At 33.9% G+C, this 23,646-nt stretch overlaps 1 protein-coding gene across 1 annotated transcript; it reads right to left on the bottom strand.

The window, feature by feature from the left end:
- Positions 1-274: 274 nt before the first annotated feature.
- Positions 275-23,313, bottom strand: LOC144972570 (AP-5 complex subunit zeta-1-like). The gene is made up of 18 exons (XM_078913930.1): positions 23,233-23,313; positions 21,758-21,901; positions 21,114-21,315; positions 20,020-20,066; positions 18,550-18,809; positions 17,744-17,953; positions 16,437-16,474; positions 15,266-15,428; positions 14,208-14,386; positions 12,863-12,946; positions 10,983-11,182; positions 6,391-6,477; positions 5,766-5,888; positions 5,002-5,134; positions 4,243-4,425; positions 2,170-2,321; positions 911-958; positions 275-698 (listed from the first exon to the last, which is right to left on the bottom strand). Exons 1-18 carry the CDS (start codon positions 23,271-23,273, stop codon positions 632-634), a joined length of 2,361 nt encoding a protein of 786 aa, XP_078770056.1. The 5' UTR covers positions 23,274-23,313; the 3' UTR covers positions 275-631.
- Between the last annotated feature and the right edge of the window lie 333 nt (positions 23,314-23,646).

Raw genomic sequence — 23,646 nt, 5'->3', positions numbered from 1 at the left:
GGGGGGGGGGGTCCAAAAAAAATTTCAACTGAACCCAGGATCGATCTCAGTCCCTTTGCGTATGAAGCGAGTGCTCTACCAACTGAGCTATTGGGACCCCCTAAAAGCAGAAAGGCATACAGAAAAAGAAAAAAAAGAAAACTGATATAAGGGGATAAAAGACAATCTCTCTGCCTATTCTCCCAGAACAGACAAGGGACTGAGACAAGTCAAGAAGACCATCTCATCCACCATTGGGTTGAATCTTAAAGAAAGGATAACTATCACTACAGTATCACATATTAGGCGGCACTGATTAACTTCAAAGTGTACCTGCCATGTATTTATATGAGAATACAATATATTTTGTTTCAAACTATAAAATAAAATTTTAAGATGTGAAATGTTGAAAAAAATAAAAGACAAAAAAAACAAAAAACAAGAAGAAGAAATTAAATAAAAAATGCCCCATTACCAGTTTTCAGCAATGAACTAAAAGCTTCCTATCAATTAAGGCTTTCATTATCTTTACAGAGACAAATAAAGTTGTCATTAAATATAAAAATATAAAAAGTATGGCTATACGTGTTTTTCAGGTTTTAAAAGACAGAATTGCACAACCCCTAATTGATACAGGATATATAATCTTATACTATTCTTTTATGAGTCTGTGCATGCTCCTCAAAATAGCTGCCTTGCTCGTGTTGTTTAAATGCCACCTGCAGGAGAAAAAAGAATGACATTTAATGTGTGATATGATGCTTTTGATGAGGATGATGATGATGATGATGATGATGACGATGACGATGATGATGATGACGATGATGATAGTGATTATGTGATGATGATGTGATGATTGGGTGATAGTGATTATGATGGTGATGATGATGGTGATAGTGATTATGATGATGATGGAGGAGAAAATACTTACTGTGCTGTATATATGTCTCGACTTGGATTTAATACATGACTTGCAGATCTAGATGAGATCACACACAAAAAAATAAAAATTAAAAAAAAATTATAAAATAAAAAGAAAGAAAGATTTAAACCATTGAAGAATAACATATACCTTTTTGTTTAGACTTGCATGGGTATCATACAAACAAAATCTATATTTTCTTAGTCAAGAAAGAAAAGAAAAATTAGAAAATTTCAAACATTTTTCGAATAGATTATCCAATAAAAAAATTGACATAACATTTGCCTACTGAGACTGTCCTCTTTGCGTCTCAAGGATTTGCTTAAGGGTGGTGAGAGATCATTTTCACAATTCAAACTTGGAATGAAATTCAACCATGTGTCCTGGAATTGTCATCCTTGGATATTGTCAATACCAGACTGAAGACATTTTATTTCCAGGACATTTCTTGTTAGAGATTTATAAACATTTTAACGAGAATTATCTGTAAACTGTATTTATTATGCACCCAATAGCCTTCTACGTAGGGGAAGAGTTTGCGCAATAAAATTGAGCATTGTTATTAATAAAAAATGCTTCAGGAGAGGTGAGTAATGCAATTGTGATATACATTATCTGTGTATAATAAAAACGTTTCCTGACATATTTATCTGAAAACTAGTATAAAATGTATAAATGGAAAAACTATGAACTTGATCCTTAAAAATTCTGAAAATTTTGATTTTGTTTGTTATTGTAATTGTTATAAGGGGTATTATGGCGCTTGTGACACTTTCAGATTAGTTCAGCTCCTGTACAAAGTAAGGGGGAATATTGAAGATTTTAATAAAAAACACCAAAGAAAAAGTAAGACAAAGGGTATTAATTCGAATAGGGAACAAGAAGATTCCACAAACAATCCATCAATGTGCCTGTTTTGACATTACGTAAAACTCCCACCTCAGCACAAGCAAATGATCCCACTAAGAAGGGTACACTCAATGCTGACATATATTGAAACCTAAAACATATAATCAAAATTTCAATCAAGCGCTTTGAGTTTGGTGTCTCAGAGTTATAGCGCTATATAAGTTTTCAGCATTATTAATATTATTATTATTAAGATCAAAAGGCAGAGAGTAAGATGGAAGGGGAATACAGATATATGGGATAGAAGACAGCAAGATTGATCTCTCAGCCCAGCATGGGAGGACAGAAGACCCGACCCCAATATTCAGATTTTGTCAAAGTTTTAAGAAATCAATGATAGAATGAGGTAAGATACTAACTCTGGGTTCTTGAGAACGGCCATGAGTGCAGTGGCCCTGTGAATGAGGGTATCCGTGGCCAGTGACTGCATGCTGACCATGCCGTGTAGTTTGGCTACTTTGGTCAGAGACAGAATGGCTCGAGGAATCAGGTCCTGGCAACGTGATGCAAGCTGTGGATGATTTCAATTAAAAATGTAACAAATATGATAGTGTTGATTTTGAATCTAAAATTTATAACAAAACTCAAACCGAAATCACACACATTTCTTATACAGTTTTTTAAAAATGATAATAAAAAATATAATATGAACTAAAATGTCTAAAAATTCCAAGTGGGCAGGTCTTGATATTAGCAATGGGTAATCACAAGCTAAGAAGTTTATCTTTTTTCTGAAAAAAAAAAAAGTTCATATTAGTGTAAGCATCTCTAACACAGCAATCCCCCACCATAAATGTGTAGCGCTTATTTAAAATTATGAAGCTGTGATAGTGTTGCATTCAATGTGTATGAGCCAGGGAGAGAATTGATTACCACAACTGATAAATAAAAGCTAGTCCTTCAGAGCATTAATATAGCCAATACAGTCGGAGAATTAATGTTTTCTGTGTAGTGCTAAATAAAATGTGACATTGCTTACTACCATATTGACAGCCCAAAACAAATTACTTTCTACCAGATCAAACATACAGCTACCCAATAATTGATTGGCAAAGAGGTCAGAGAAAAAAAAATTGACTGTGCTGTATAGTACTTTATCATCTTTACAAAAAAATCCAACCATCATTTTTTTTTTTTTCGATATCATGATTAAATTACGGAGAAAGGCAAATAATAGAGAGCAAAAGTAGATTCAAGAGCAATCAATCCGTGTGCCTGGTTGACGACCTACTAAAAGTCCCAACCCCAACAACAGCACAAGATCCCATGAAGGGGTAAACTCAAATGGTTACAAAGTGCATATCAATGAGTAGATTAATATTAATAGATACTACAGATAAAAGGAATAAGGGAAAATATATCATCTCTTGCATAAAGATAAATCCATTTCACTGTTTCCATCCCAGCAAAAAATTCCAGGTAGGGCCCTGTGAAAACAAATTATAGTCTCATTCCATAACAAAGACAGGAAGCCGCATGCATAGGACGAATAATATTGGGGGGAGACAAGAGAAAGTATAGGTGTGGACATGAATATTCAACCAGCCAAAGGAGGCTAAGGAAATCCTATGGGGAATTTCACCCACCTCTCACAGACACATGAATTTATCCAAAAATTCTGTGAAAGGATCAAGTGGAAACTCCATATTATCCCTCAGAGTACTGTGATCTTCTAGACTTGACTTAGATGCCTTTCGCGTCTCGACCGAAAGATCGGGTCGCCTTGGCTGTTTCCAGTATTTCCTGTGTGAGGTGTCTCCAATATTGCCGGTCCTCTGCTAGGGTTCTCAGATTTTCAAGGTCCCCTGCCGTTATGAGACTAATGCTTTGTCCAAGTGTTGTGAGGTTTTTGTTTAGGATCACAGGGAGTGTTGTGATCGGTCTTCCTCTGAAAAGGTTCCCGTGTTTTTGGAAGTATCCCGACATGGCTTGGTTAGCTGGTATGTTTTTGTCCCTGCGTAGTATGTGACCGAAAAGTTGCCATCGTTGTTGTAAAATGTCAAGGGAGATTGGTCTTTCTTTTGTGATCTTATAGAGTGATTCATTTGAGATCTTTTTGGGGTATTTGATGTCCAGTACCCTTCTTAGCTGTGTGCGATGGAAGGCATCCAGATGTTCTTCTTCGGATTTTGTCAACGCCCAAGTGCCGCAGTTATACAGAAGTACCGGTTTTACAAGAGCATGGTACAGTTTCAGTTTGGTTTTTCTCTTTATTTTGTCACCTCTAATCCATACATTGGTGAGTTTACTGAGTGCGGCGTTTGATAGCTGTTTTCTTCTTTGTACATCCTCAGTGTCTCCAATTAGTGAGCCGACTTTCTTTGTTCTTTGTGATCTTCTAGGTTGTAATAATATACTTATAATGAAAATAAATCTAATAACTAATAATACTTATAATGAAAAAAAATTAGTTACAAGTAACAAGATCCTACCTTGGCAAGGGTAGATATTAAAGCTGATATCACTTTCGGTAAATCTGTATCTGCCTCAGGAAGGCTGAGTTGTGCCAAGAGTTCATAGGTTGTGACTTCTAAACTTTCGTAATATTTGCCAATTACCTCAGATGTACAGTCAGTACAATATGTGGAGGAACTGTACTCACCAACAACATATATCTGTGGGAGACATATAATTGAGTATAGGAACAATTCACAATAATTTATCTGGTTCCCCTTTCTCTCTATGTTCACTTTTTATATATTAAAATTCATTTTTATAAGTTAGTGAATATGTATCTAAAAAAAAAAAAACGAAACAAAACAATACTGATTAAACGGAGAAACTTAGATCGTACAAAATAAGGAATTTCTACACACTTTAAGCTTGCAATATTTTATATAAAAACAAATCTGTGAAAATTAACTTTCCCTTTTAAAAATGAAGCAGCTTTCTGGAATAAAATGTCTAAATGGCAAACTTTATATTTCAGGTTCATGTATATTATTCTCTTTTCCAACATTATACATTGATCACTGGGGTAAGGTAAACGTTACAATATTTGAATCTGGAAATTTGTAAATAAACAGTAATAGGAAAAGAAAAGATAATGTTGGTTGAAACTATTAAGACGTTGTTTATTATGTATTTTGTTATTAAATGTAAGTTCATGGGAGATTGGAATTCTTCTCTCCGTGCCAAGATATAAAACCATACAGCTTATTTGTCTTAACTTTAATCAGATTGTCACGTACCAAGTTTGCATACACAGACACCCTCCCTTTCATGTTGGTCGTGCTGTGTAAAAAGTCACTTATCTCCTCTCTTTCTTTGGTCACTATCTCAGGATATTCCTTACAAAGACTTAGCAGCTTTTCACTCATCACCCTGACCCCAAAAAATAGAAAAATAGCAAATAAAATATATAATATAATATAATATAATATAATATAATATAATATAATATAATATAATATAATATAAATGGTAAATAACAACATCAAGAGAAAGGTGATCGAGTGGATTGGGCATTCATTGCTTTGTGAGTGTGGATTGATAGGCACAGGCTCACTTTCTGAACTACGTTATCGTTACATTGGGCCCAGTTAATTTAATTCACTGATAATGGAGTTGTCTCCAATTGGCTCAGATCTTAAGGCATGGTCCCCACATTGAAACTCTCTTTAGGGCACCCTGATGGTAAGCCTTTATAGAGAAAGGCTCTTTTTAAATTAAACTTAATTTCTAAGCCGATCTTTTAGAGACAGGAATATTCTGGAGGTCCATCTGTGAAACATCATTGTCTAGGTGCAAAAATATTGTACAAAATGAGACCAGCTCTTTCAGTCCTGTATTATACTGGGATGAACCTAACAAGGCAATTGGAACTAAAATTCTAAATTATAAAATAAACGTTTAAATCAATGCTTTCATTGAGAGGAGTAGATATAATTTCTTAAACCACAACAAATCCCAACAAAAGCACTAAACAACAAACTTGAAAAAAAAATATACATACATATGAATGTCTTGGATAAATTCAGGAATATCGAACAGCAGTCCAGATCGTTCTAGAATGACAGGAATGATTGTCGAGGTAAAATCAGCATCTTCACACTCCATGACTGTCTCAAACCAGATCCTGGTTAATCCAAAAAAAATATTTTTTGAAAATAATAAAAAAAAAAAAAAAAAAAAAAAAAAAATATATATATATATATATATATATATATATATATATATATATATATATAAATAATTGATTGAAACCCACAATAATAATAAAGATTTGAAAATTGTTTTTCTTTAAAAACGAGAAGAAAAAAGAAAAAGAAATATCAATTTGAACATTTGACATCACTGTGTCTCTTTATTTAGATCAGAATTTCATGGCAAAGAATCAGAATACTAATAATATTTACTTATAGATTACTAAATTTAGATCCAATACCACTGTGATAAAACAGTATAAAATAATATATTAAACAACACAATATAATTTAAGAGCAAATTTGATACTTTTATTTAAACTTTCTTTTTAAAAAACACTGTAAAATGATGAAATGTCTGTTTTATAGTACATCTGTAATCAAGTAGTCGAGGCAGAAAGTTTAATTTTAAACACAGGCTTCTGATAGACTTACTTGAGAAGAATTGGTACAACTTGACAACACACTAGTACACGTTTATTTTGAGTGCAGTCTTTCAAAACAGCATGCAGACTTGGCAATCTATATGAGAATAAAATCATACAGAAAAATATAATCACAATAGGTTCAATGTTGAGAAACCTCAAAATGGTTGAAATTTTTTTTACAATAATACTCCAGCAAAGCATGTGAGAACGATGTAAATTATATTAACGGATATCACAGATATACTCTCTAGTACATGGTTGAAAAAAAAACATTAAAAAATACAAGTCAATCACAAGGCTGACTTAATCGATTCTCTACTAAGCCTGGGACGCTATATGTTACCTTGTTATCACAACTGATTTCTATTCTTTTCTATCTCTAGCTATTTCTCAGTGTTTCTCTGTGTCTTTAATGATGTTCCATTTCAGGTTTATTGTTTATCACCATCTTTCATTCCTTTTCATCTCTGGCTTTTCTTTTGGTTTTGCCTTATTGTTTGGCGGAAACAAAAACATTGCTATGCTATTGCCTTGAAATCATATTAATAAGATATTTTTTAAAATTTAGAGCCTGACAAAAATACATTAGAAAACAAAACAACCGCTATGGAATATATATCACTTCAAAAAGTGAAAAACCCATATTTTCCCTATTCTCCCTATTTGAGGATTTACCAAATTGAGTCAGAGGCGCGTGCTATTTTGTTACAGACAAATTAAAGAAAATATGAGCTATGAATTGAAAATAGCATATGACCTTAACCCTCTCAACAACCCCAATAAATAAAATAAAGTCAGGGTCAAAGTAAAAAAAAATAAGTTTGTATCAAATTTGATTTGAATTCAACATATCAATGGTCATATGGGCTAATTGAGGAAGTGCATAACTTATTTAAATTTTCACACACACACAAAAAAAAAAAAGAAGAGAGAAAGAGAATGAGAGAGAGAGAGAGAGAGAGAGAGAGAGAGAGAGAGAGAGAGAGAGAGAGAGAGAGAGAGAGAGAGAGAGACGGGTTGAGGTCTAGGGGGAGGACCTATTAAGGGCCATGCACTAATAGTTGTTGTTTTTGTTTTTAAGGGTTTTACGGCATTAGCAACACATTTAGGTCATTTCAGCCCCAGTCATCATCATATCTTGTCGCGCCAGTGAGTCAGCCAGTCCCGGGCAGTCTGGTTGCATTGGTGCAGTGAGGTCCCAGCGAGCATTCGGACAGGATGTGGTCCATGGTCTGTCTGGGGTGACCGCATGGGCATTCAGTGCCCGGTGAGATTTTCCATTTAAAGAGGTTGGTGGCGGTGTTTCCCACCTTTGCTCTAGCTCTGTTCAGCGCCACCCATTCTTTTCTTTTGAGGTCTGTGCCTGCTGGGAGCTTTTCTGTTGGGGGCTGGAGGGCATCGTTTGCTGTCTTGTCCCATTCTACCCATTTGTCCAGGCGGAAGAATGCTGAGTGGTCTGGGTGAAGGCTCTCTACTGTGAGGAAGCTTTTTCTTGATTTGAGCCTGCTTTTGGGGCAATTGTGGTCATGAAGGGGGTGTCTCTGGTCCATTTCCTGTTTGTATTTTTGTATTTGGGCATGAGCTTCCCTCCGGATGTGTGGTGGGGCTATTCCTGCTGCACGGTAGACCAGTGGTAATGGTGTTGCTCTCAGCTGGCCCGTTATGATCCGGCAGGCGTTGTTGAGCTCGGGGTCTAGCTTGGAGGCATGGCATGATCGGGCCCATACAGCTGAGCAGTACTCCGCAGTTGAGTAGCTGAGGGCCAATGCTGTGGTCCTTAGAGTTTTAGGGTCAGTTCCCCAGTTCATGTTTGCCAGCTTTCCAAGGAGGGCATTACGCGTGGACACTTTTGCCTTGGTCTTCCTCACGTGTTCTCTGAAGGACAGAGTCCGATCAAGCGTCACTCCGAGGTACACTGGGTGGTAGTTGTACTCTAATGTCTGGCCATTCCACTTGATGTTAAGTTTTTTGTGGGCTTGGTGGTTGTTGAGGTGAAATGCACACACTTGTGTTTTCCCTGGGTTGGCGTTCAGCGAGTTTTTAGTGTAGTACTTTGTAAGGGTGTCTAGGGCATTTGTCAGTCTGCTCTCGATTGGTTGGAAGGACACATCCTGTGTTGCGAGGCATAGGTCATCAGCATATATGAATCGGCGGATATTTGGGAACTCAGGCTGATCATTTGTATATATGTTGAAAAGTGTTGGAGCTAGCACTGATCCTTGGGGAAGACCATTCTTCTGGGTGCGCCACCTGCTCTTCCGGCCATCCATTTCAACAAAGAAGCGCCTGTTTTCGAGAAGTGACTGGATAATATTTACAATTTTCTTATTCTTTATCATTTTAGCCACTTTGAGGAGTAGGATCTTGTGATTCACTGTGTCATAGGCTGCAGTGAGGTCGACGAAGACTGTGCCAGTGACCCGTTTTGTCTCAAACCCATCTTCTATGAATTGTGTAAGGTTAAGAAGTTGACCACATGTTGACCGTCCTGGTCGGAATCCAGCCTGGTCTGGAGACAGTTGTTCGTCTAGACTGGGTGACATGCGGGACGTAACCATTCGCTCAAATAGCTTGTATGCGATGCACAGGAGGGAAATCGGGCGATAGCTTTTCTTGGATTTTGGATCTTTCCCCGGTTTCAGTAGGGCGACTACTCTTGCTTTTCTCCATGCACTTGGCAGCCTGTTTGTCCTTGCGCATACATTGAAGAGGTCCAATAGCCAGGATAGGGTTCTCGGCCAAAGTGTTGAATCATCTCAGTTGTGATTCCATCCAGTCCAGATGCTTTTCCTGCCTTCAGATGGGACAAGGCCTCTAGTAGCTCCTCCAGGGTAAAAGAGTCAAGATGATCTTCACTATCCTTGAGGGCTTTGTCCATTTCACGTTTCAGGGCTTTTAGTTGGCCTCGTGCTTTCTTGGCTGGTTTCCCATTCAGTAGAAGCTGATGTGCTACTTGGTCAGGTGTTACTGCAGCCACTCTTGTCTGGGTATTTTTGTCATTATTCAGTTTTGAAATTGTAGTCCAGGCCTTTTTGCTGTTTAGGGTCATATTGGTGGAGGTTATTAATTCCTTCCATCTTTCCGATCTTTCATCGGCTATCATTGATGTGAGTTCTTCACCCAGTTCTAGGGTTTCTTCACTGAAAGGATCCACCTTGTATGATTCAATGTATCTTTCATATAGTTTCTTGCTTTCATCTTGGAGACATGGAATATAACTTTTTCGGCATCCTCTGGGATGTTTTTCTTTGCAACTTTCCATATGAGTGTTCTAAAGTCGTCGTATCTCTGTGGGTCACTTTTTATATTGGTGATCTTATTGTCTAAATCTTTAGTAAAGTTTTCCCAATTTGCTTTTCTAAAATTGAATCGTGGTATCGCATTTGATTCGAGGGCTTTAACAGCTGGTTTGATGCTGATGGTAATAGGCCTGTGTTGAGATTTCGGTATAGGCTCACCTACAGTCCTTTCAAAGTTTGAGAAGTGTTGAGAGGATATGAATGCCAGGTCCGGATTGTAACCTTTCTTCCACCGGGCACTCATAAAGGTTTTCTTGTCTTTGGGGTTATGGAGGATTGTGAGGTCATTGCCGGCCGCCCATTCCTCAACAGCATCTCCGTCAAGGTTATTTTGCTCATATCCCCATATAGTGTTATGGCTGTTAAAATCTCCAATGATCAGAGTTGGTTTTCTATCGGATAGATTCATTTGGGGCCACTTGAATGGGGTTAATGGAGGTTTGTACACAGATATGATGGTAATCAGTGTTGTTTCTACTCTGAGAATCTCAATGTCATTTTCTGAGTGATCATCGCTTTTCAGTATGGTAGATTTTTCTCGAGTGTACATGGCACTTCCATATTTTGGGTGTTCGTGGTGTATTACTAGTTGCATGCCAGGTATGCAAGGTGGTTTTGAGTCTTTGTGGGTTTCCTGTAAGCAAATTATATCTGCTTTTAGCTCTGTCAGTATCTTGCATTTGGTATGGGAGATTCCTTCTGTGTTGAAACTTACAACATTGAAGTTTTCCATTGTCTGGGCCGAGGGGCTATCCTTTTACCGCCCAATTTATTCTCTCTGGTCGCGTAGTGTAGCAATCAGTCTCCTTCAGAGAAGGATTACAGGAGCACGACGTGAACGTTTGCTACTTGCTCCCTGTAAAAAGGAAGAAAATTTGATAGTAAAAAAAGAATTCGATTTACGATCAAAAGCACACAATAAAAGTAAGACAAAGGGAAATAATGCAAATAGGGAACAGATGTACATTCCAGGAGCATAATATCACTGCATAGTTTGAGATCACCTAATAGTCTCATGCAGACACGAGCACAAGATCCCACTAAGAGGAACACAAGCAAATGCTTGCATAATACATTCAAAACAACAAATATAACAATACATAACAAAAAGATGATTTACAAGGAAAAAAATTATACTTTTTTTGGACTCTGGCAAGGGAAATGACAAAACCATTCCAAGACAAAGAAAAAAAGCAAGTTGGAAAACAAATGTAGGGGAATGGAAACCAAATGGGAGGTCAGGAACCCCACCCAGAATGCAGTAATAGTGATAAAACAATAGATGAACAAATCAAGCGACCTGTCGATTGTATCTCCCTGTCCACTCTCCGCCCTGACAATGTATGAAAACAAGGGTCTGAGTCTGGGGCTGTTGTAGGCTTCTAATGAATTAGACGGGTCTACGTCAATAGGGATTGTCACTGGTTCTGACTTCTTGGCCTTTTCTATCACTTCTAACGCTGCTGTAATACATGGAAGGTCCAACAGCAGGTGGAAGATCTACGTGGATGTATAATGTGAAATTTGATTAAATATAAATAAATAAACTCATTTCTTCTACTATTCCCTGATTTTCAATATGCTTTGTGATGTAATTCCCTCTTATAGAAATGCCATATTTACTTTAAATGTTCTTTCATATCTTAGCAAATATTAATAGCAACTGCACTCTTCCAATATCTGTTAAATTGCCTATACCTAAGAAATCATTTAAATCTGCGTTCAAAAGTTGTTGCTTCATATCTTCTTGTGTGTGTGTGTTTTTTCTTTTGTATTTTTTTTTTGTTTTTTTTTTTTAAAAAAGTTTCTTTGGGTTTTTTGGGTATAAGGGGGGGGGGGGGTCTTATATTGTTGGTGGACCAGTACTCTTCTCTGTCACCTGAGGGCAACAATGAAAGTCTGGCTATACTACATAACCATGTTGACAAGTCTTCAGTCTCTTAAATCTTTGTGTCGTGTCCTGGGTCAAAATTCAAGATCTTATACAAGTTGTATAAATGTTGAATCAAATCTTACGGGTTCAAATGGTTTTACATTTTTTCCCCAATTAATGTTGAAAGCATTCTTCAAAATCACTTTTTTTGTGCTCAAGGTATTACAGTGATTGGCATATGTTGTTCCATCTTAAAAGCAGAATTCAAATCCAGGGCCTGCTGGTCACAAGCCAAGTGTCAAACTTGTCCACAAGGACACACTACCATATAGTAATCAGATTTTCAACATTAAATCAAAGTCACAGATTAATTACTTGTGGTGACACTAAAAAGTAATAAACAAAAATGAATAGAACAGCTTCAAAAAAGAACAAACTACCAAACATGGAACGTTTCAGGCTCAAAATACTTCTTCAGCCAACAAGAAAAAAACAAAAAGACATAAATAGATTACTAAATTTCTCTGTCATCGATCTGGAATTTAGTAATGTATTTATGTCTTTATTGTTTTTTTTTGTTGTTGGCTGAAGAAGGGTTTTGAGCCCGAAACGTTCTGTGTTTGGTATTTTGTTCTTTTTTGAAGCTGTAATATTCATTTTTGTTTATTACTTTTTAGTCCACAGCTTCTAGCAGCTTAGTCTCTCTTAGTCTAACACTTTGACTTGTGGTGATATTAAAATTGTTTTCTCCCCCGAATTTGGTTTGATTTAAAGTCATTGTCTCATTAAGTAAGAGAAATATTAACTGTAATCAAAGACACAGGCACACAATTTTAGTGTAACCAGCCAAATACCAGGAATTCCACATTTATGTCTCCTCCAAAAAAATTTCCATAAAAACAAAAGTAATTGTCCAATAGAGATACAATCTCACATTGTTCACAGAAATATGTTAATCAAGAATTGAAGATGTGCTCCGCACCTCAAGCATTAAAAAATAAACTCAATTAGAATAATGTTCCATCTTGTAAATATGTGGGATGCATCCAGCACCCCGATCACTCATCTCATATATGTGCCTGATGAGTCTCAAATGAGTTAATCACATTGTCTTATTGCATATATGGACTTTATAATGGAGGTGCCCCTTTAAAATATTATACTAAAAGGTGGTGAAAATAGCTTAAAACTAAAACTTTGATTTTGATTTTTCAAAGAAAGTTAATATAAACTTGGGAAAATAAATATCAAAACCACTTTTGAATAACCTATATAATTCATGCAGAGAAAAAAAATTGTTGACTCACTTCGACAGCAGTTGCCCAATTAATCATGGAAGGCAAAAGAACACAAAATTCATTCAAGAAAACTCTTGGGTACCAGGCAAGGATCTGTAACATTTAATATAGTAAATATGTCAACATTAAATGGAAAAATACTAAAGGTTTGATACCCCTACTTCTTTGTATTTTAATTGTTGTCAATTCATCTAGTCATCTCAATAGGACAATTTTATCCTTAATACAAAGTTTTTATTTTAACCATAGCTCACACTTCATTGTGCAGTAACCAGCAAAATGTAAAGAACAAAAATTAATATGAGAGATCATACTTGTCGACGATATATATCCAAATACTTTTCTGATGTAGGTCTGGATTTTAAGTGGAGTATTCATTGTTTTAAAAACTGTTTTAGTAATTGTCTGAAGAGGGGCCTTGAGCCCAAAACGTTCCAGGTTTGGTTGTTTTTATTTTCTTTTTCGAAGCTGATATACTCATTTTTGCTCATTATTTTTTTTTATATTCCACACCCAGCAGCTTAGTATCACTGTGGTAACTATCCTTATTAAACTGTGTAGACGTTGGTTTTAGCATGACTGGATAAGTAGTTATTTGTAACATATCTCAACCCAATGCCACAATAATATTTTTGTTAAAGGCTGAAGAAGGGTATTTTTGTTACACTTTTTCAAAATTTTACAGCCCACAGATTTATGCAGCTAGATACTTACTTTGAGGCATCAGATAAACACTTGACAGAGCAATAAATAAATAAATAAGAATGTGTATATAGTGCATTTTCACGGACTTACCATGTTCAATGTGCTTCACAATGCTTCATTTATTCCCCCAGCAGGTCATATGGAACCATATTCCCATTTCTTACAGTATTATCCCCTGTTAAGCATCTTTTTTAAAAACTTAAACTCTTACAAAATCCGCCACTGCCTTTAGCCAGGTACTCATTCACATCTGATTCAATTGGGGAAAACTGGGGTGTTCAGTACCTTACCCAAGCACACAATACTGGGACAACTAACTATGCTTGATATTGCTTGACTTTTGTGACTTTTGGCACACTGTACCCCTAAACCACCGAGCCACACAAAATCCTTATTTTTTGAGGTGTTGACATGTTACATTTCATTCCACTTAACTGCAAATTCATCCGAAATTAGGCTAAGTATGTCAGTTAAGTGGCATGTACAATACATATGGAGAAAATAGTGACTTTTTGTTGAATCTGTGAAACATTTAAGCTAACCAGGTAATTGACCAATTTGAGGTTAAACAAAGTGAACTGTATATTGGAACAGGGATTTAGAAGCCTTCCAAAATGTCCAATATTAAATCTCAGAAAGAATTTCTCACCTTGAATAAATTTGGAAAATATTTGGAAAATATGTCTGTAGTGTTTAAAACTCTTTCTTGATGAGAGTAGAGGAAGTCTACAACATCGTACATAAGGCCTTGATCTTTGAATCTTTCCGATAATGTGACAGAGAAAAAGTGGTGGAATGTGTGTTGAGGGTCATGAACGACAAAATTGCCTGTAAAGAAACATTTAAAAATAATCAGATTTATTCATCAACACGCATTTATGGTGAATCTATAAGTTCTTCTATTCAGAAATTAAAAAAAAAAAGATTTCTGTTCAATGACAATGTACCAATGTTATGTAATGTGACACAAAAGATATGTGTATCATGAATGTGCTTGAGGAGTAAACATATCCATACACACACAAACACATGGAAACACACACACATATATAAACTTTTAGCCATTCCTAACCCTTTTACTCATACATTTTTGGACCGCTTTTACCAAGTACTAAATATGTAAATATTTAGTATTGTTCTTATCATAATTTGCAATTGATCTTTAAGTGGATAGACTTGTATTTTATTAAGACTTTAAGTGTAGCATATAATATCATTCTGTTGGTTATTTTCACACTGTGCCACACCATAAATGTATTTGATTGACAAAAAATATGTTGTGTCTATATACTAGAATAATTTGCTCACTGTAAATGCTATAGCGAAATAATTATTATGGTCATTGTAAAGAGGGACACACATTTTAATGCCATTATTATCATGTAAATAACATAATGACCATTGTTGCCCTTTTACATCTTTAAAGCACTGAAACTCTGGATGTTTCTAGTGTGTGCATTTATTTTTTTTAGCCTTCACGAAAAGGTTTGATAAATAAATGATAAAGAGAAATTTATCATTTTGCATCTTATCAAGAAGTTGTTGCCTTAATGTTATAAAGTATGTAAGTGATCTATTTGGGAGATAATGCTATGTCATTATTTCCGGAGGAAAAATGTGCTGAGTTACAATGGTGGTTTCTATCAAATAAACAGTGATTCTAATAAATTACATCATTGTACCAGATCAATTTCATCCATAACTTACTATGATTGAAGAAATACTTGAGCACTGGCACCAAAACAGGTGATAGAGAAGTGTCCTCCTGTAGGCGGGCATGCAGTCTTTTGATCTCTTGAAAAACACGGGCAATTTGGTTTTGGTCTAAGAAGCAGATGGTGTCTAGAACTTGGACTGCTTCCAAAAGGCACTAAGAATAAAATGAATAAATTAGGATTTATATGCTGATAGTGTTTACTTCCATTCATATGGCACAGATAGTTGACTATTCCAATGGGTAAATGCACGTTAAAGCAGAATAAATAGAGAAATTTTTAAAACTTACTGATAATGACAACAGTGTGAAAAACAAATTAACAATAGAATATTTATTGGGAGTTCATTTTAATCTTCTTTAAAAAGATTTCAAGAGATGATTATAAAAATAAATCTGAAAAAGTGTGTGTGTGTGTGTGTAACATTGCCAGACAAAGCACAAAGAGAAATAAAATTTTTAAACACATACAAAAAACCCCAAAAAAAGCAGCCTCTCTCGACAGTCAAGGCAAGCTAATTTTTGGGGGATGTTTTTTTTCTAATATTTTTCTTTCTGCTTTGGCTGGTACTGTTTCACAAACACTTTTTCAGACCTTTATCTTACACCAGTGCCCTAATTTGTTATCTAAATAACTAATTCATTTGTTGGTCCATAATCTAAAAATGGTTGGAAAAATAAAAGGTAATTTCAAATTTGATATCACTCTTGACAGCTTCGTCAGCCTTAATTTAAAATAAGATCATATTGATCAACATGTTATTTTGATAAAGCTCGTTTATTGAATAGTATAAAATCATTTGTCAAAATTTTATTTTTTTCTTAAAATTCCTTTTTACAACATGTGAACTTTTTATGGCGGGCACAGAATAAGATTGCTTCAACTATTGACTTAAATTACGCAGAAACAATAACGCTAAACTTAAGTAACCTAATATTCTTTTACTTGAGATTTATTGACAGGTTTATTATCATTACTACCACTTCTGCCACTACAACTACTACTTCTTCTTCTACTGCTACTAGTACTACTACTACTATTACTACTACTACTACTATTACAACTGTGATAATCATAATCCTTATTAATACAGGTTTTCCTATCATGATTATTTCTATTGCCATCATTACTACCATTTTCATTATAAAAAAAATAATACATACCGCAATTTGACACTCTGAATCAGATTGAACTTTGACCTCTGGCAATAACCAAAATAGATATATAATTGTATTAAACCATGCCAGTATTTAAATATATGATTATAATCAAGAATGATATTCGTATAATATTTTGTTAACTTAGAGCAATACGAATTTGTGTGGAGAAAAGAATAAGAGATGGTTGGATAGATTGAGGAATAGTAGGCAAGGAAATAATGAAATATTTGCTGATTTTATTTTATCTTAAGTCAATAAGACTGTTTGAATCAAAGACTGAGAGACATCTTGTTTCGTATGGTGATTTGGGATTTTTTTACCACCTCAGACAGTTGTAAAAAATAGAATTTAAGAGCACATAAAATAAGAGCCATTATATTTGTACAAAAAATTTAAAACAAAAAATTAATTAAATATAAAAAAAGATATAAAGAGTAATAGGAGTGATTCGGGTATAATGGAAATGTATGAGAACATTTCAAGACTTGGAGATTGTAGTCCTTTGTCCTACTTCTGTTACTCTCTACCACCCCTTTAAAAAATGCTGATTTAAATTTATTTTTCAATTTACCAAATTCAAAAGAAAGAAAGCTGCTCATCTCTACATACTATAAAATTTCTCTTGAGACATCTTTGAAATTCAGATTTGTATTTAAAAAAAATTTGAGCATTTATATAGCGCAATATCCACTAAACATGCTCAGAGTGGTTTACAATGGGTCCCTGGCCAACAGCAACACCTAACATGTAGGACGGGACATGAGCCTGTTTAGGCAATATTACAATTTTGTCAGACAGAGGCAACGCTGTTAATGGCTAGGTACTCATTTTACACCTGAGTACGGTGAGAGAATGTGAGTAAAGAGTCTTTTCCAAGGACTCAACTATGCACAGAGTGAGGCTCGAACCCAGGACCTTCCAATCCGAAAGTGAATGTCATATCGTAAGAACATATAGCCGCACATATATATATATATATATATATATATATATATATATATATATATAAAGCTGCATATATAGATGTAATATGCATTGTTTTGTTCTGTGAAAAGACTGAATCACATATACAATCTTTATCTCTTTTCACATGAGTTAAAAAGACATATTGAGCTTTGACATAAAACATAATCTTTGGTTTAATTCCTTTTTCACAAAAGACAACTCATCTAACATCGCTGCAGGATTTAAAGTTTCCCACTTATCAAAACATGACATTGAACCGATTGATAAAAGCTTAAATATGTCTCACGTTGTTTCAAGGCTAAAAAAAATACATTTATTTGATTACTAGACAAAAACAAACATACTTCTTTCACACTGTTCTATGACACGAAAACAGTAGTCTACTGATTTTGCTATTAGCGATCCAAGAACATTTTCACTTGGACATTTTGTCCTGCCTTCCTCAGCTGATGACGAATCATTGTCCAAGTTGTTGACTTTGTAAGCCTTCAGCCATTTGTAAAGCAAGGAAAAACTGTAAATATTCATCAGTTGATCGTCTGTATAGTACTGTCCTGTGACAAAGAAAAGAGTACTATTAACATTAATATCAGATTTTTTGGTATAGACATTTTTTCTAATAATTGCTAATTATAGGTAAAAATGATTTATATCATATCATTTAATAACTGAGACCAATTGGCCTTTCTGTGCCCACGTGATAGTCAAATCATTTTAATGAAGACTCATGGAGATAAAAAAAGTTAAATGATATTAGATATTCAATGAATAAATAAAATAAAGAAAAAAATAAATAAATTAAAAACCTGCTAACCCTTAATCTTGCCAAAATTGGTATTAAGCAGGAAAATGTAATTTTTGATTTACAACCAGGTCCCATACAGTGTTTTTGATTTTTGAAAAATGTCATTTCCTAGTAACAAACTGGGCTGTGTATAATATTGTATGCGGCTTTCCTGTGAGTCAAAGTACATCATAAGAAAGAAAAAAACCCCAACAAAACAACCAAACAAACAAACCCTTAACAAAATAAAATTTAAAAAAAAACACTAAAAACATTGTAATAACAAATAATTTGTCAAGAGAAAACAATGACGCAAAAGTGATTTTTAAAAAAATAGATTGTTACAAAATGTAGATGAAAGCCCACCAATGTTCAAAGCAGTAAAAATATTGACATTTGTAGAACCATCAATCTCTGTGACACGGCTCTCCTCATCTTTCCTGAATGGATTGACAGCATAAGGATTGGGAGCTTGCCGGAGTTTTGCTGAGCTAAGCCACTGGGCCATTCGCTCTGATGTGGTGTTGATTTGTTCTGGATTCAAGACGTTTGCATGGAGCATATTCAAGGACGTCAGTATGGCTAGGCCAGACATTTGTTTTTCCAACTCTTGAGACTGTAACCATCTATCAAGAGTAAATAAAAGCTGTTATTAATAGATAGATAGATAATAATAATAGTTTAATATATTACAAGTATGAATTTTAATAAATAGTCATTAAATTTTTTAATCTGATTGTATTTTTCAAAATACTACAATTGGCAACTGTAAGCAACAAGATAACCCTTTGATGACACCACTTCAATGACATTAGTGTCGCCAATATCATCTAGGTCTCCGTAATCACACGATGCAATGCAGCCTGACTCAGTTCAAATTTATTACCATTAGTTGATCAGTGATTCAATGATTCACTCATGATGAATATTCGTCGCACAGGTCTGTAATGAATAAAAACGATTATCCGTTGAACAGGTCTGTTGAATTAGTTGAACACCCATCCATATTTTATCTGTGGATAACCGGTTATGGGTGGATAATCGTTACAGCTTTACTTTACAGCCTATTTCGGATAGGAAAACAATAACCATAACAATGCTGTCAAACAAACAAAAAAAGCGAAATTGCTTCATACATTGAGTAAAAGCATAGTTTACAATTCAATGTTTCAGCCTTTTGGGCCGAAATTTGGTCTCCACTCCAAATAACAAATATAGATAACAAGCAGCAAGTGGATTTCAGATCCATGACCTGTGACCTCGGATGGTGAAAGTAGTTTCACAATGGATGGCACGATCATCATATGTAAAACATATTAGCAGAAATGACTCATTTTTAGATTTTTCCCATAGTCCACAATTAGACTGACATGATCGTGGATTACAATCTATTATTAGCCTTTGGAGTTTCCAACAAAGATAATAATAAAGGGTCTCCATGTTGTCAGTTGGAAAATTGTTTATAAGTCTGATATCAGACTATGGGCTTAAAGTTTACAGACCTGATATAAGAATTTAAGGAAAAGAAAACCTTCTGGGTAGCTTAACATTTTAAGTATAAGCAACATAATGATTGTCTCCATATTAAGTATCATCATAAAATAATAATCATCATCAAAGGTGATGGTTAACTATTGATATGATCGTCATTAGCATCGGTATCATCATTATCTCCTTAATGTACAATTTTTCATAAATTATCTATAAAGCTTAAGCCCTTTTTTGTTTGCAACAATGAGTAACATTGTTTTTAAAAAGACATTCATTACATTTCCATACATTCTTTTGCACCTGAATATGCATTTTTTTTATAAGTACGATTCTTATAAGACTTACCTTGTCAATTGTGGAAGCATTTGATCAAAACACTTTGATTTCTTGCCCTTTAAAATGAAAGAATAAAATGTGCCATTTAAACAATAGTTTAGTTAGCAGCTTAAAATTGCAATGCAACACTTTTTTGACATTGAAAAAGTTTAAGTTAAAAGTGTTTTGTAAATCAATACAAGGGAATGAAATAATGTCTTGAACGTTCGATGAGTTCACAGATATCCTATAAAAAAGCATAAATATACAAAAACTACGACAAATTACAGACACATGATCACCTTTTCCAAACTTCAAAATTATAAAACTAAAATGAAAATGCAAAAGTAGCAAAATGATCAATTTTACAGAAATGTAATTCAGACTACAGTTACTTTTACTTGTAAGTAAAAAGATCTAAAAATAAGTTGTTGAAATTTTCTTTTAAAAAATCAGTTCTGCCACATTCTTGACAGTTGGGAAGGGGGAGAAAGGAAGAGAAATTACTGCTGGTTATAACCATTCCATTTGGTGATCAAATGATATGCCATTGTTTGTTCTTTTTTACCACATTTTACATTATAAATGTATGCGTCCATCTTTAAAGGACTTTTTATGTTTAAGGTTAATAGTTGATAGATTATGCAATATATGGGGAGCTTTGAGTGAAAATTCCGAAGGAGGTTTACAGGCATAGCTCTTCTTATTATCATCATGATAGAGAGATTATTGAGTGATCAATCCTATCGCGTCAATGATGTATGCTGCTTCAAATAACATTGAGCTAATTAGATGTTCTTTGCATTAAATTTAATCATCACAGCAATATTGACAAGATCTTGACAGAGGCTAGATAGATGATATAAAGAAGTAAACCTAATTGTGCCTTTATAAAGAAATATCATATGGACTAAACTAAATTTGTAGGGCAATCATGATTCTCCACCCTTAATCTAAAACCGTTTTAAATTATTGCAAATCATGACCCCCCCCCCCCCCCCCCCAATAAAAAATTCACAAATGCGCTTTTCTTCTTTTTTTTATTTCTTAGGGCTTGGTATATTGCCAAAATATTTTTTAAAATAAGAAAACAAAACTAAAATTGAAAAGGCAGTGATTTTTACCATTATGATCTCCATCAATTTTGGAACAGCCCCTGAGTCAGGCCCATCAAACATTTCATCTTGTTGGTCAAGAGGAAAGAGTTCAGTGAGAATCATATGGCACAAGTTACATTTGCCTACACTGCCTTGTCCTGATACCTTTGAGGACTGAGTTCCACTCATCAAAACCAAAATCATATTTTTTGTAAAATCTGGTGAGATGCTGAAACATTACAGAAGAAATTATCTTTAATTTTATAGGTTAACTTAAACTCAGGACATCAATTGCTAATACTAATACACAGCAATATAAAAAAACATTATGAGAAAGAATGGGTGGAAATAGCAAAAGATTAACGTTTGACGTATGTGAGTAATACTGTATTATGTTTGTTACATCAAAGGAAATCGATGTAGAAAGTGAATCATCTGTTAGTTTCAAATTCTTGATTTAAATCTTTCAGGAATTGATTTGGGTAAATACCAGCATTCAGAGCTTGGCACATCGCCATGATTTTTACTAAATATGTCGATGGTAAACAATATAGATCAAATTTTCAACCCCTATATTTATTTTTTTTTGTAGTGGAGCAACCATTTTGGCTAAAACAAGACTCCATTTTTTTTTCCTGTGTAAACTTTGAACTATCTATATTATTACTTACAATGGCTCTGCATCTGATTTTGACACTTGAAGAATGAGAAAAAGTTGTCGAAGAAGACCACAACATTCTGCAGATCGGTCTGGCAATGACAACAAACCTCCAATGGAAGAACAAAGTGCATCGATTTCTTCTTGAGGAGTCTGTCTGTTTGAGATAATAACATACAACAGTATTTTAAATTTTAAACAATTATACTTTTGAAATCCTTCCAATTAAGCCTCAGTCATCTTTTAAAATAATAAATTTTCACCTTTAAAAAAATTTGAATGCAAAAGAGAAGTAAGAACAATGCTACCCTGGATGAAAATGATAAAAGTGCGGTGGTCTCCGTTGATACTGAAAAGCATTTTGGTTACACGCATGATCCGGCTATATAAAAGTAAGCTAAAAATTAATGTGGGTATGACTCACATGTACTTGCTGTTTTCACGTCTATTTTCTTTATTGACAGTTAGGGCATTTCAAGAAGATATATATCGATAAAATGCGCATGACTATGACATGCTTTTTAAAGTAAGGACATTTAATTTCCTTTATATGACTAGGTAGTCTGATTCCAACCTATAGACAGGTGCCGATTAGCCATTGGAAAAGTGAAGCTCTAGTTTGGGTTAAAACACAATTTCACATAAAATCACTGTTGCATTATTTTTCACAGTATCTGAACGATTATGTGGCATCATTTTAAAAAGCTGAAACCAAGCTTTCACTTTCTTTTAATGTGATTGTAATCAAGTAGGCACATTTTGTAAAAAAAAAATATAATTTGATAATAACTTTCACAAATTTATCAAGGTTTGTTCTAGAGTTTTTTTAATGCTTCTTCTATATGAAAAAAAAGAATATGATGACAAATTGAATAAATAAACGCCCGACAAAAGATCCACGGTGAAAATACAAATTGAAAGAAATGCTAGCACGAGGAGCTTTGGGAAGGTCTCCCTATAATTAATAATTAGATATATATCTAATAATAATAATAATAATAATAATAATAATAATAATAATAATAATAATAATAATAATAATAATAATAATAATAATAATAATAATAATAATAATAATAATATCTAGACTATCTAATAATAATAATAACTCTAAATAGAAATTAATAATAATGACAATGATTTTAGTGATAATAAAGTTTATAAAGTTATTGATAAATAAAACGGATTGAAAAGAAAATGCTCTGACTTATATAGGCTTATTTCCCTTAGATTTCTTCGCCGACGGCTGATTAATGGACTTCATAATTTTATAAGTTAGGTCTAAGTCGAAGTTAAGATGAGAATTAATTGACTGGAGACGGAGAAGAAATTGAAATTAGAAGTTGCTTGGCCAATTATAAATCTAAAACGTCTTAAGTAAGTTTATGAGGTGATTTTAGAAGGAACTGATTCAATCAAAAACTCATCTTCTATATGTAAACATTTTGAAGAAAGTTTAAAAACAAAATGGTTTCAATTAAAAGTTACCTTGCTTTCATTAACAAGCTCTCGAGTTGTGCCATAGCCATTTTTGCGTTTGTTTACTGTTGATGGTTGGCTTTGCTTTCCAATGGTTGTCTTCTCCTGCAAAAGAGCGTCATGTGATGAAGTTTCTTTTGAGAATTAAAACTTCGCTCTTTTATTTTGGTTCAAGTTTAAAAAAAATAAATTTCAAGTGCATAAAAAAAAAGGAACAAAAGTATTATTATTATTATTATTATTATTATTATTATTATTATTATTATTATTATTATTATTATTATTATTATTATTATTATTATTATTATTATTATTATTATTATTATTATTATTATCATTATGATTATTATTATTATTACTATTATTATTATTATTATTATTATTATTATTATTATTATTATTATTATTATTATTATTATTATT

This window comes from Berghia stephanieae, chromosome 5 (assembly GCF_034508935.2).
Source record: "Berghia stephanieae isolate SIO BIC M18660-M18661 chromosome 5, UCSD_Bste_1.3, whole genome shotgun sequence".
Taxonomy (NCBI): domain Eukaryota; kingdom Metazoa; phylum Mollusca; class Gastropoda; order Nudibranchia; family Aeolidiidae; genus Berghia; species Berghia stephanieae.
This window is presented reverse-complemented; position numbering and strand designations above follow the sequence as displayed.

Excerpts from the sequence above, each read along its gene's own strand:
- LOC144972570 (XM_078913930.1), bottom strand. The coding sequence starts at position 23,273 with ATGGCTATGGCACAACTCGAGAGCTTGTTAATGAAAGCAAG. Across the intron at positions 16,475-17,743 it reads CATAGAACAGTGTGAAAGAA|AGGTCAAAGTTCAATCTGAT; the intron begins GTATGTTTGTTT and ends GGTTATTGCCAG. Across the intron at positions 15,429-16,436 it reads ATTCAGAGTGTCAAATTGCG|TGCCTTTTGGAAGCAGTCCA; the intron begins GTATGTATTATT and ends TTTTATTCTTAG.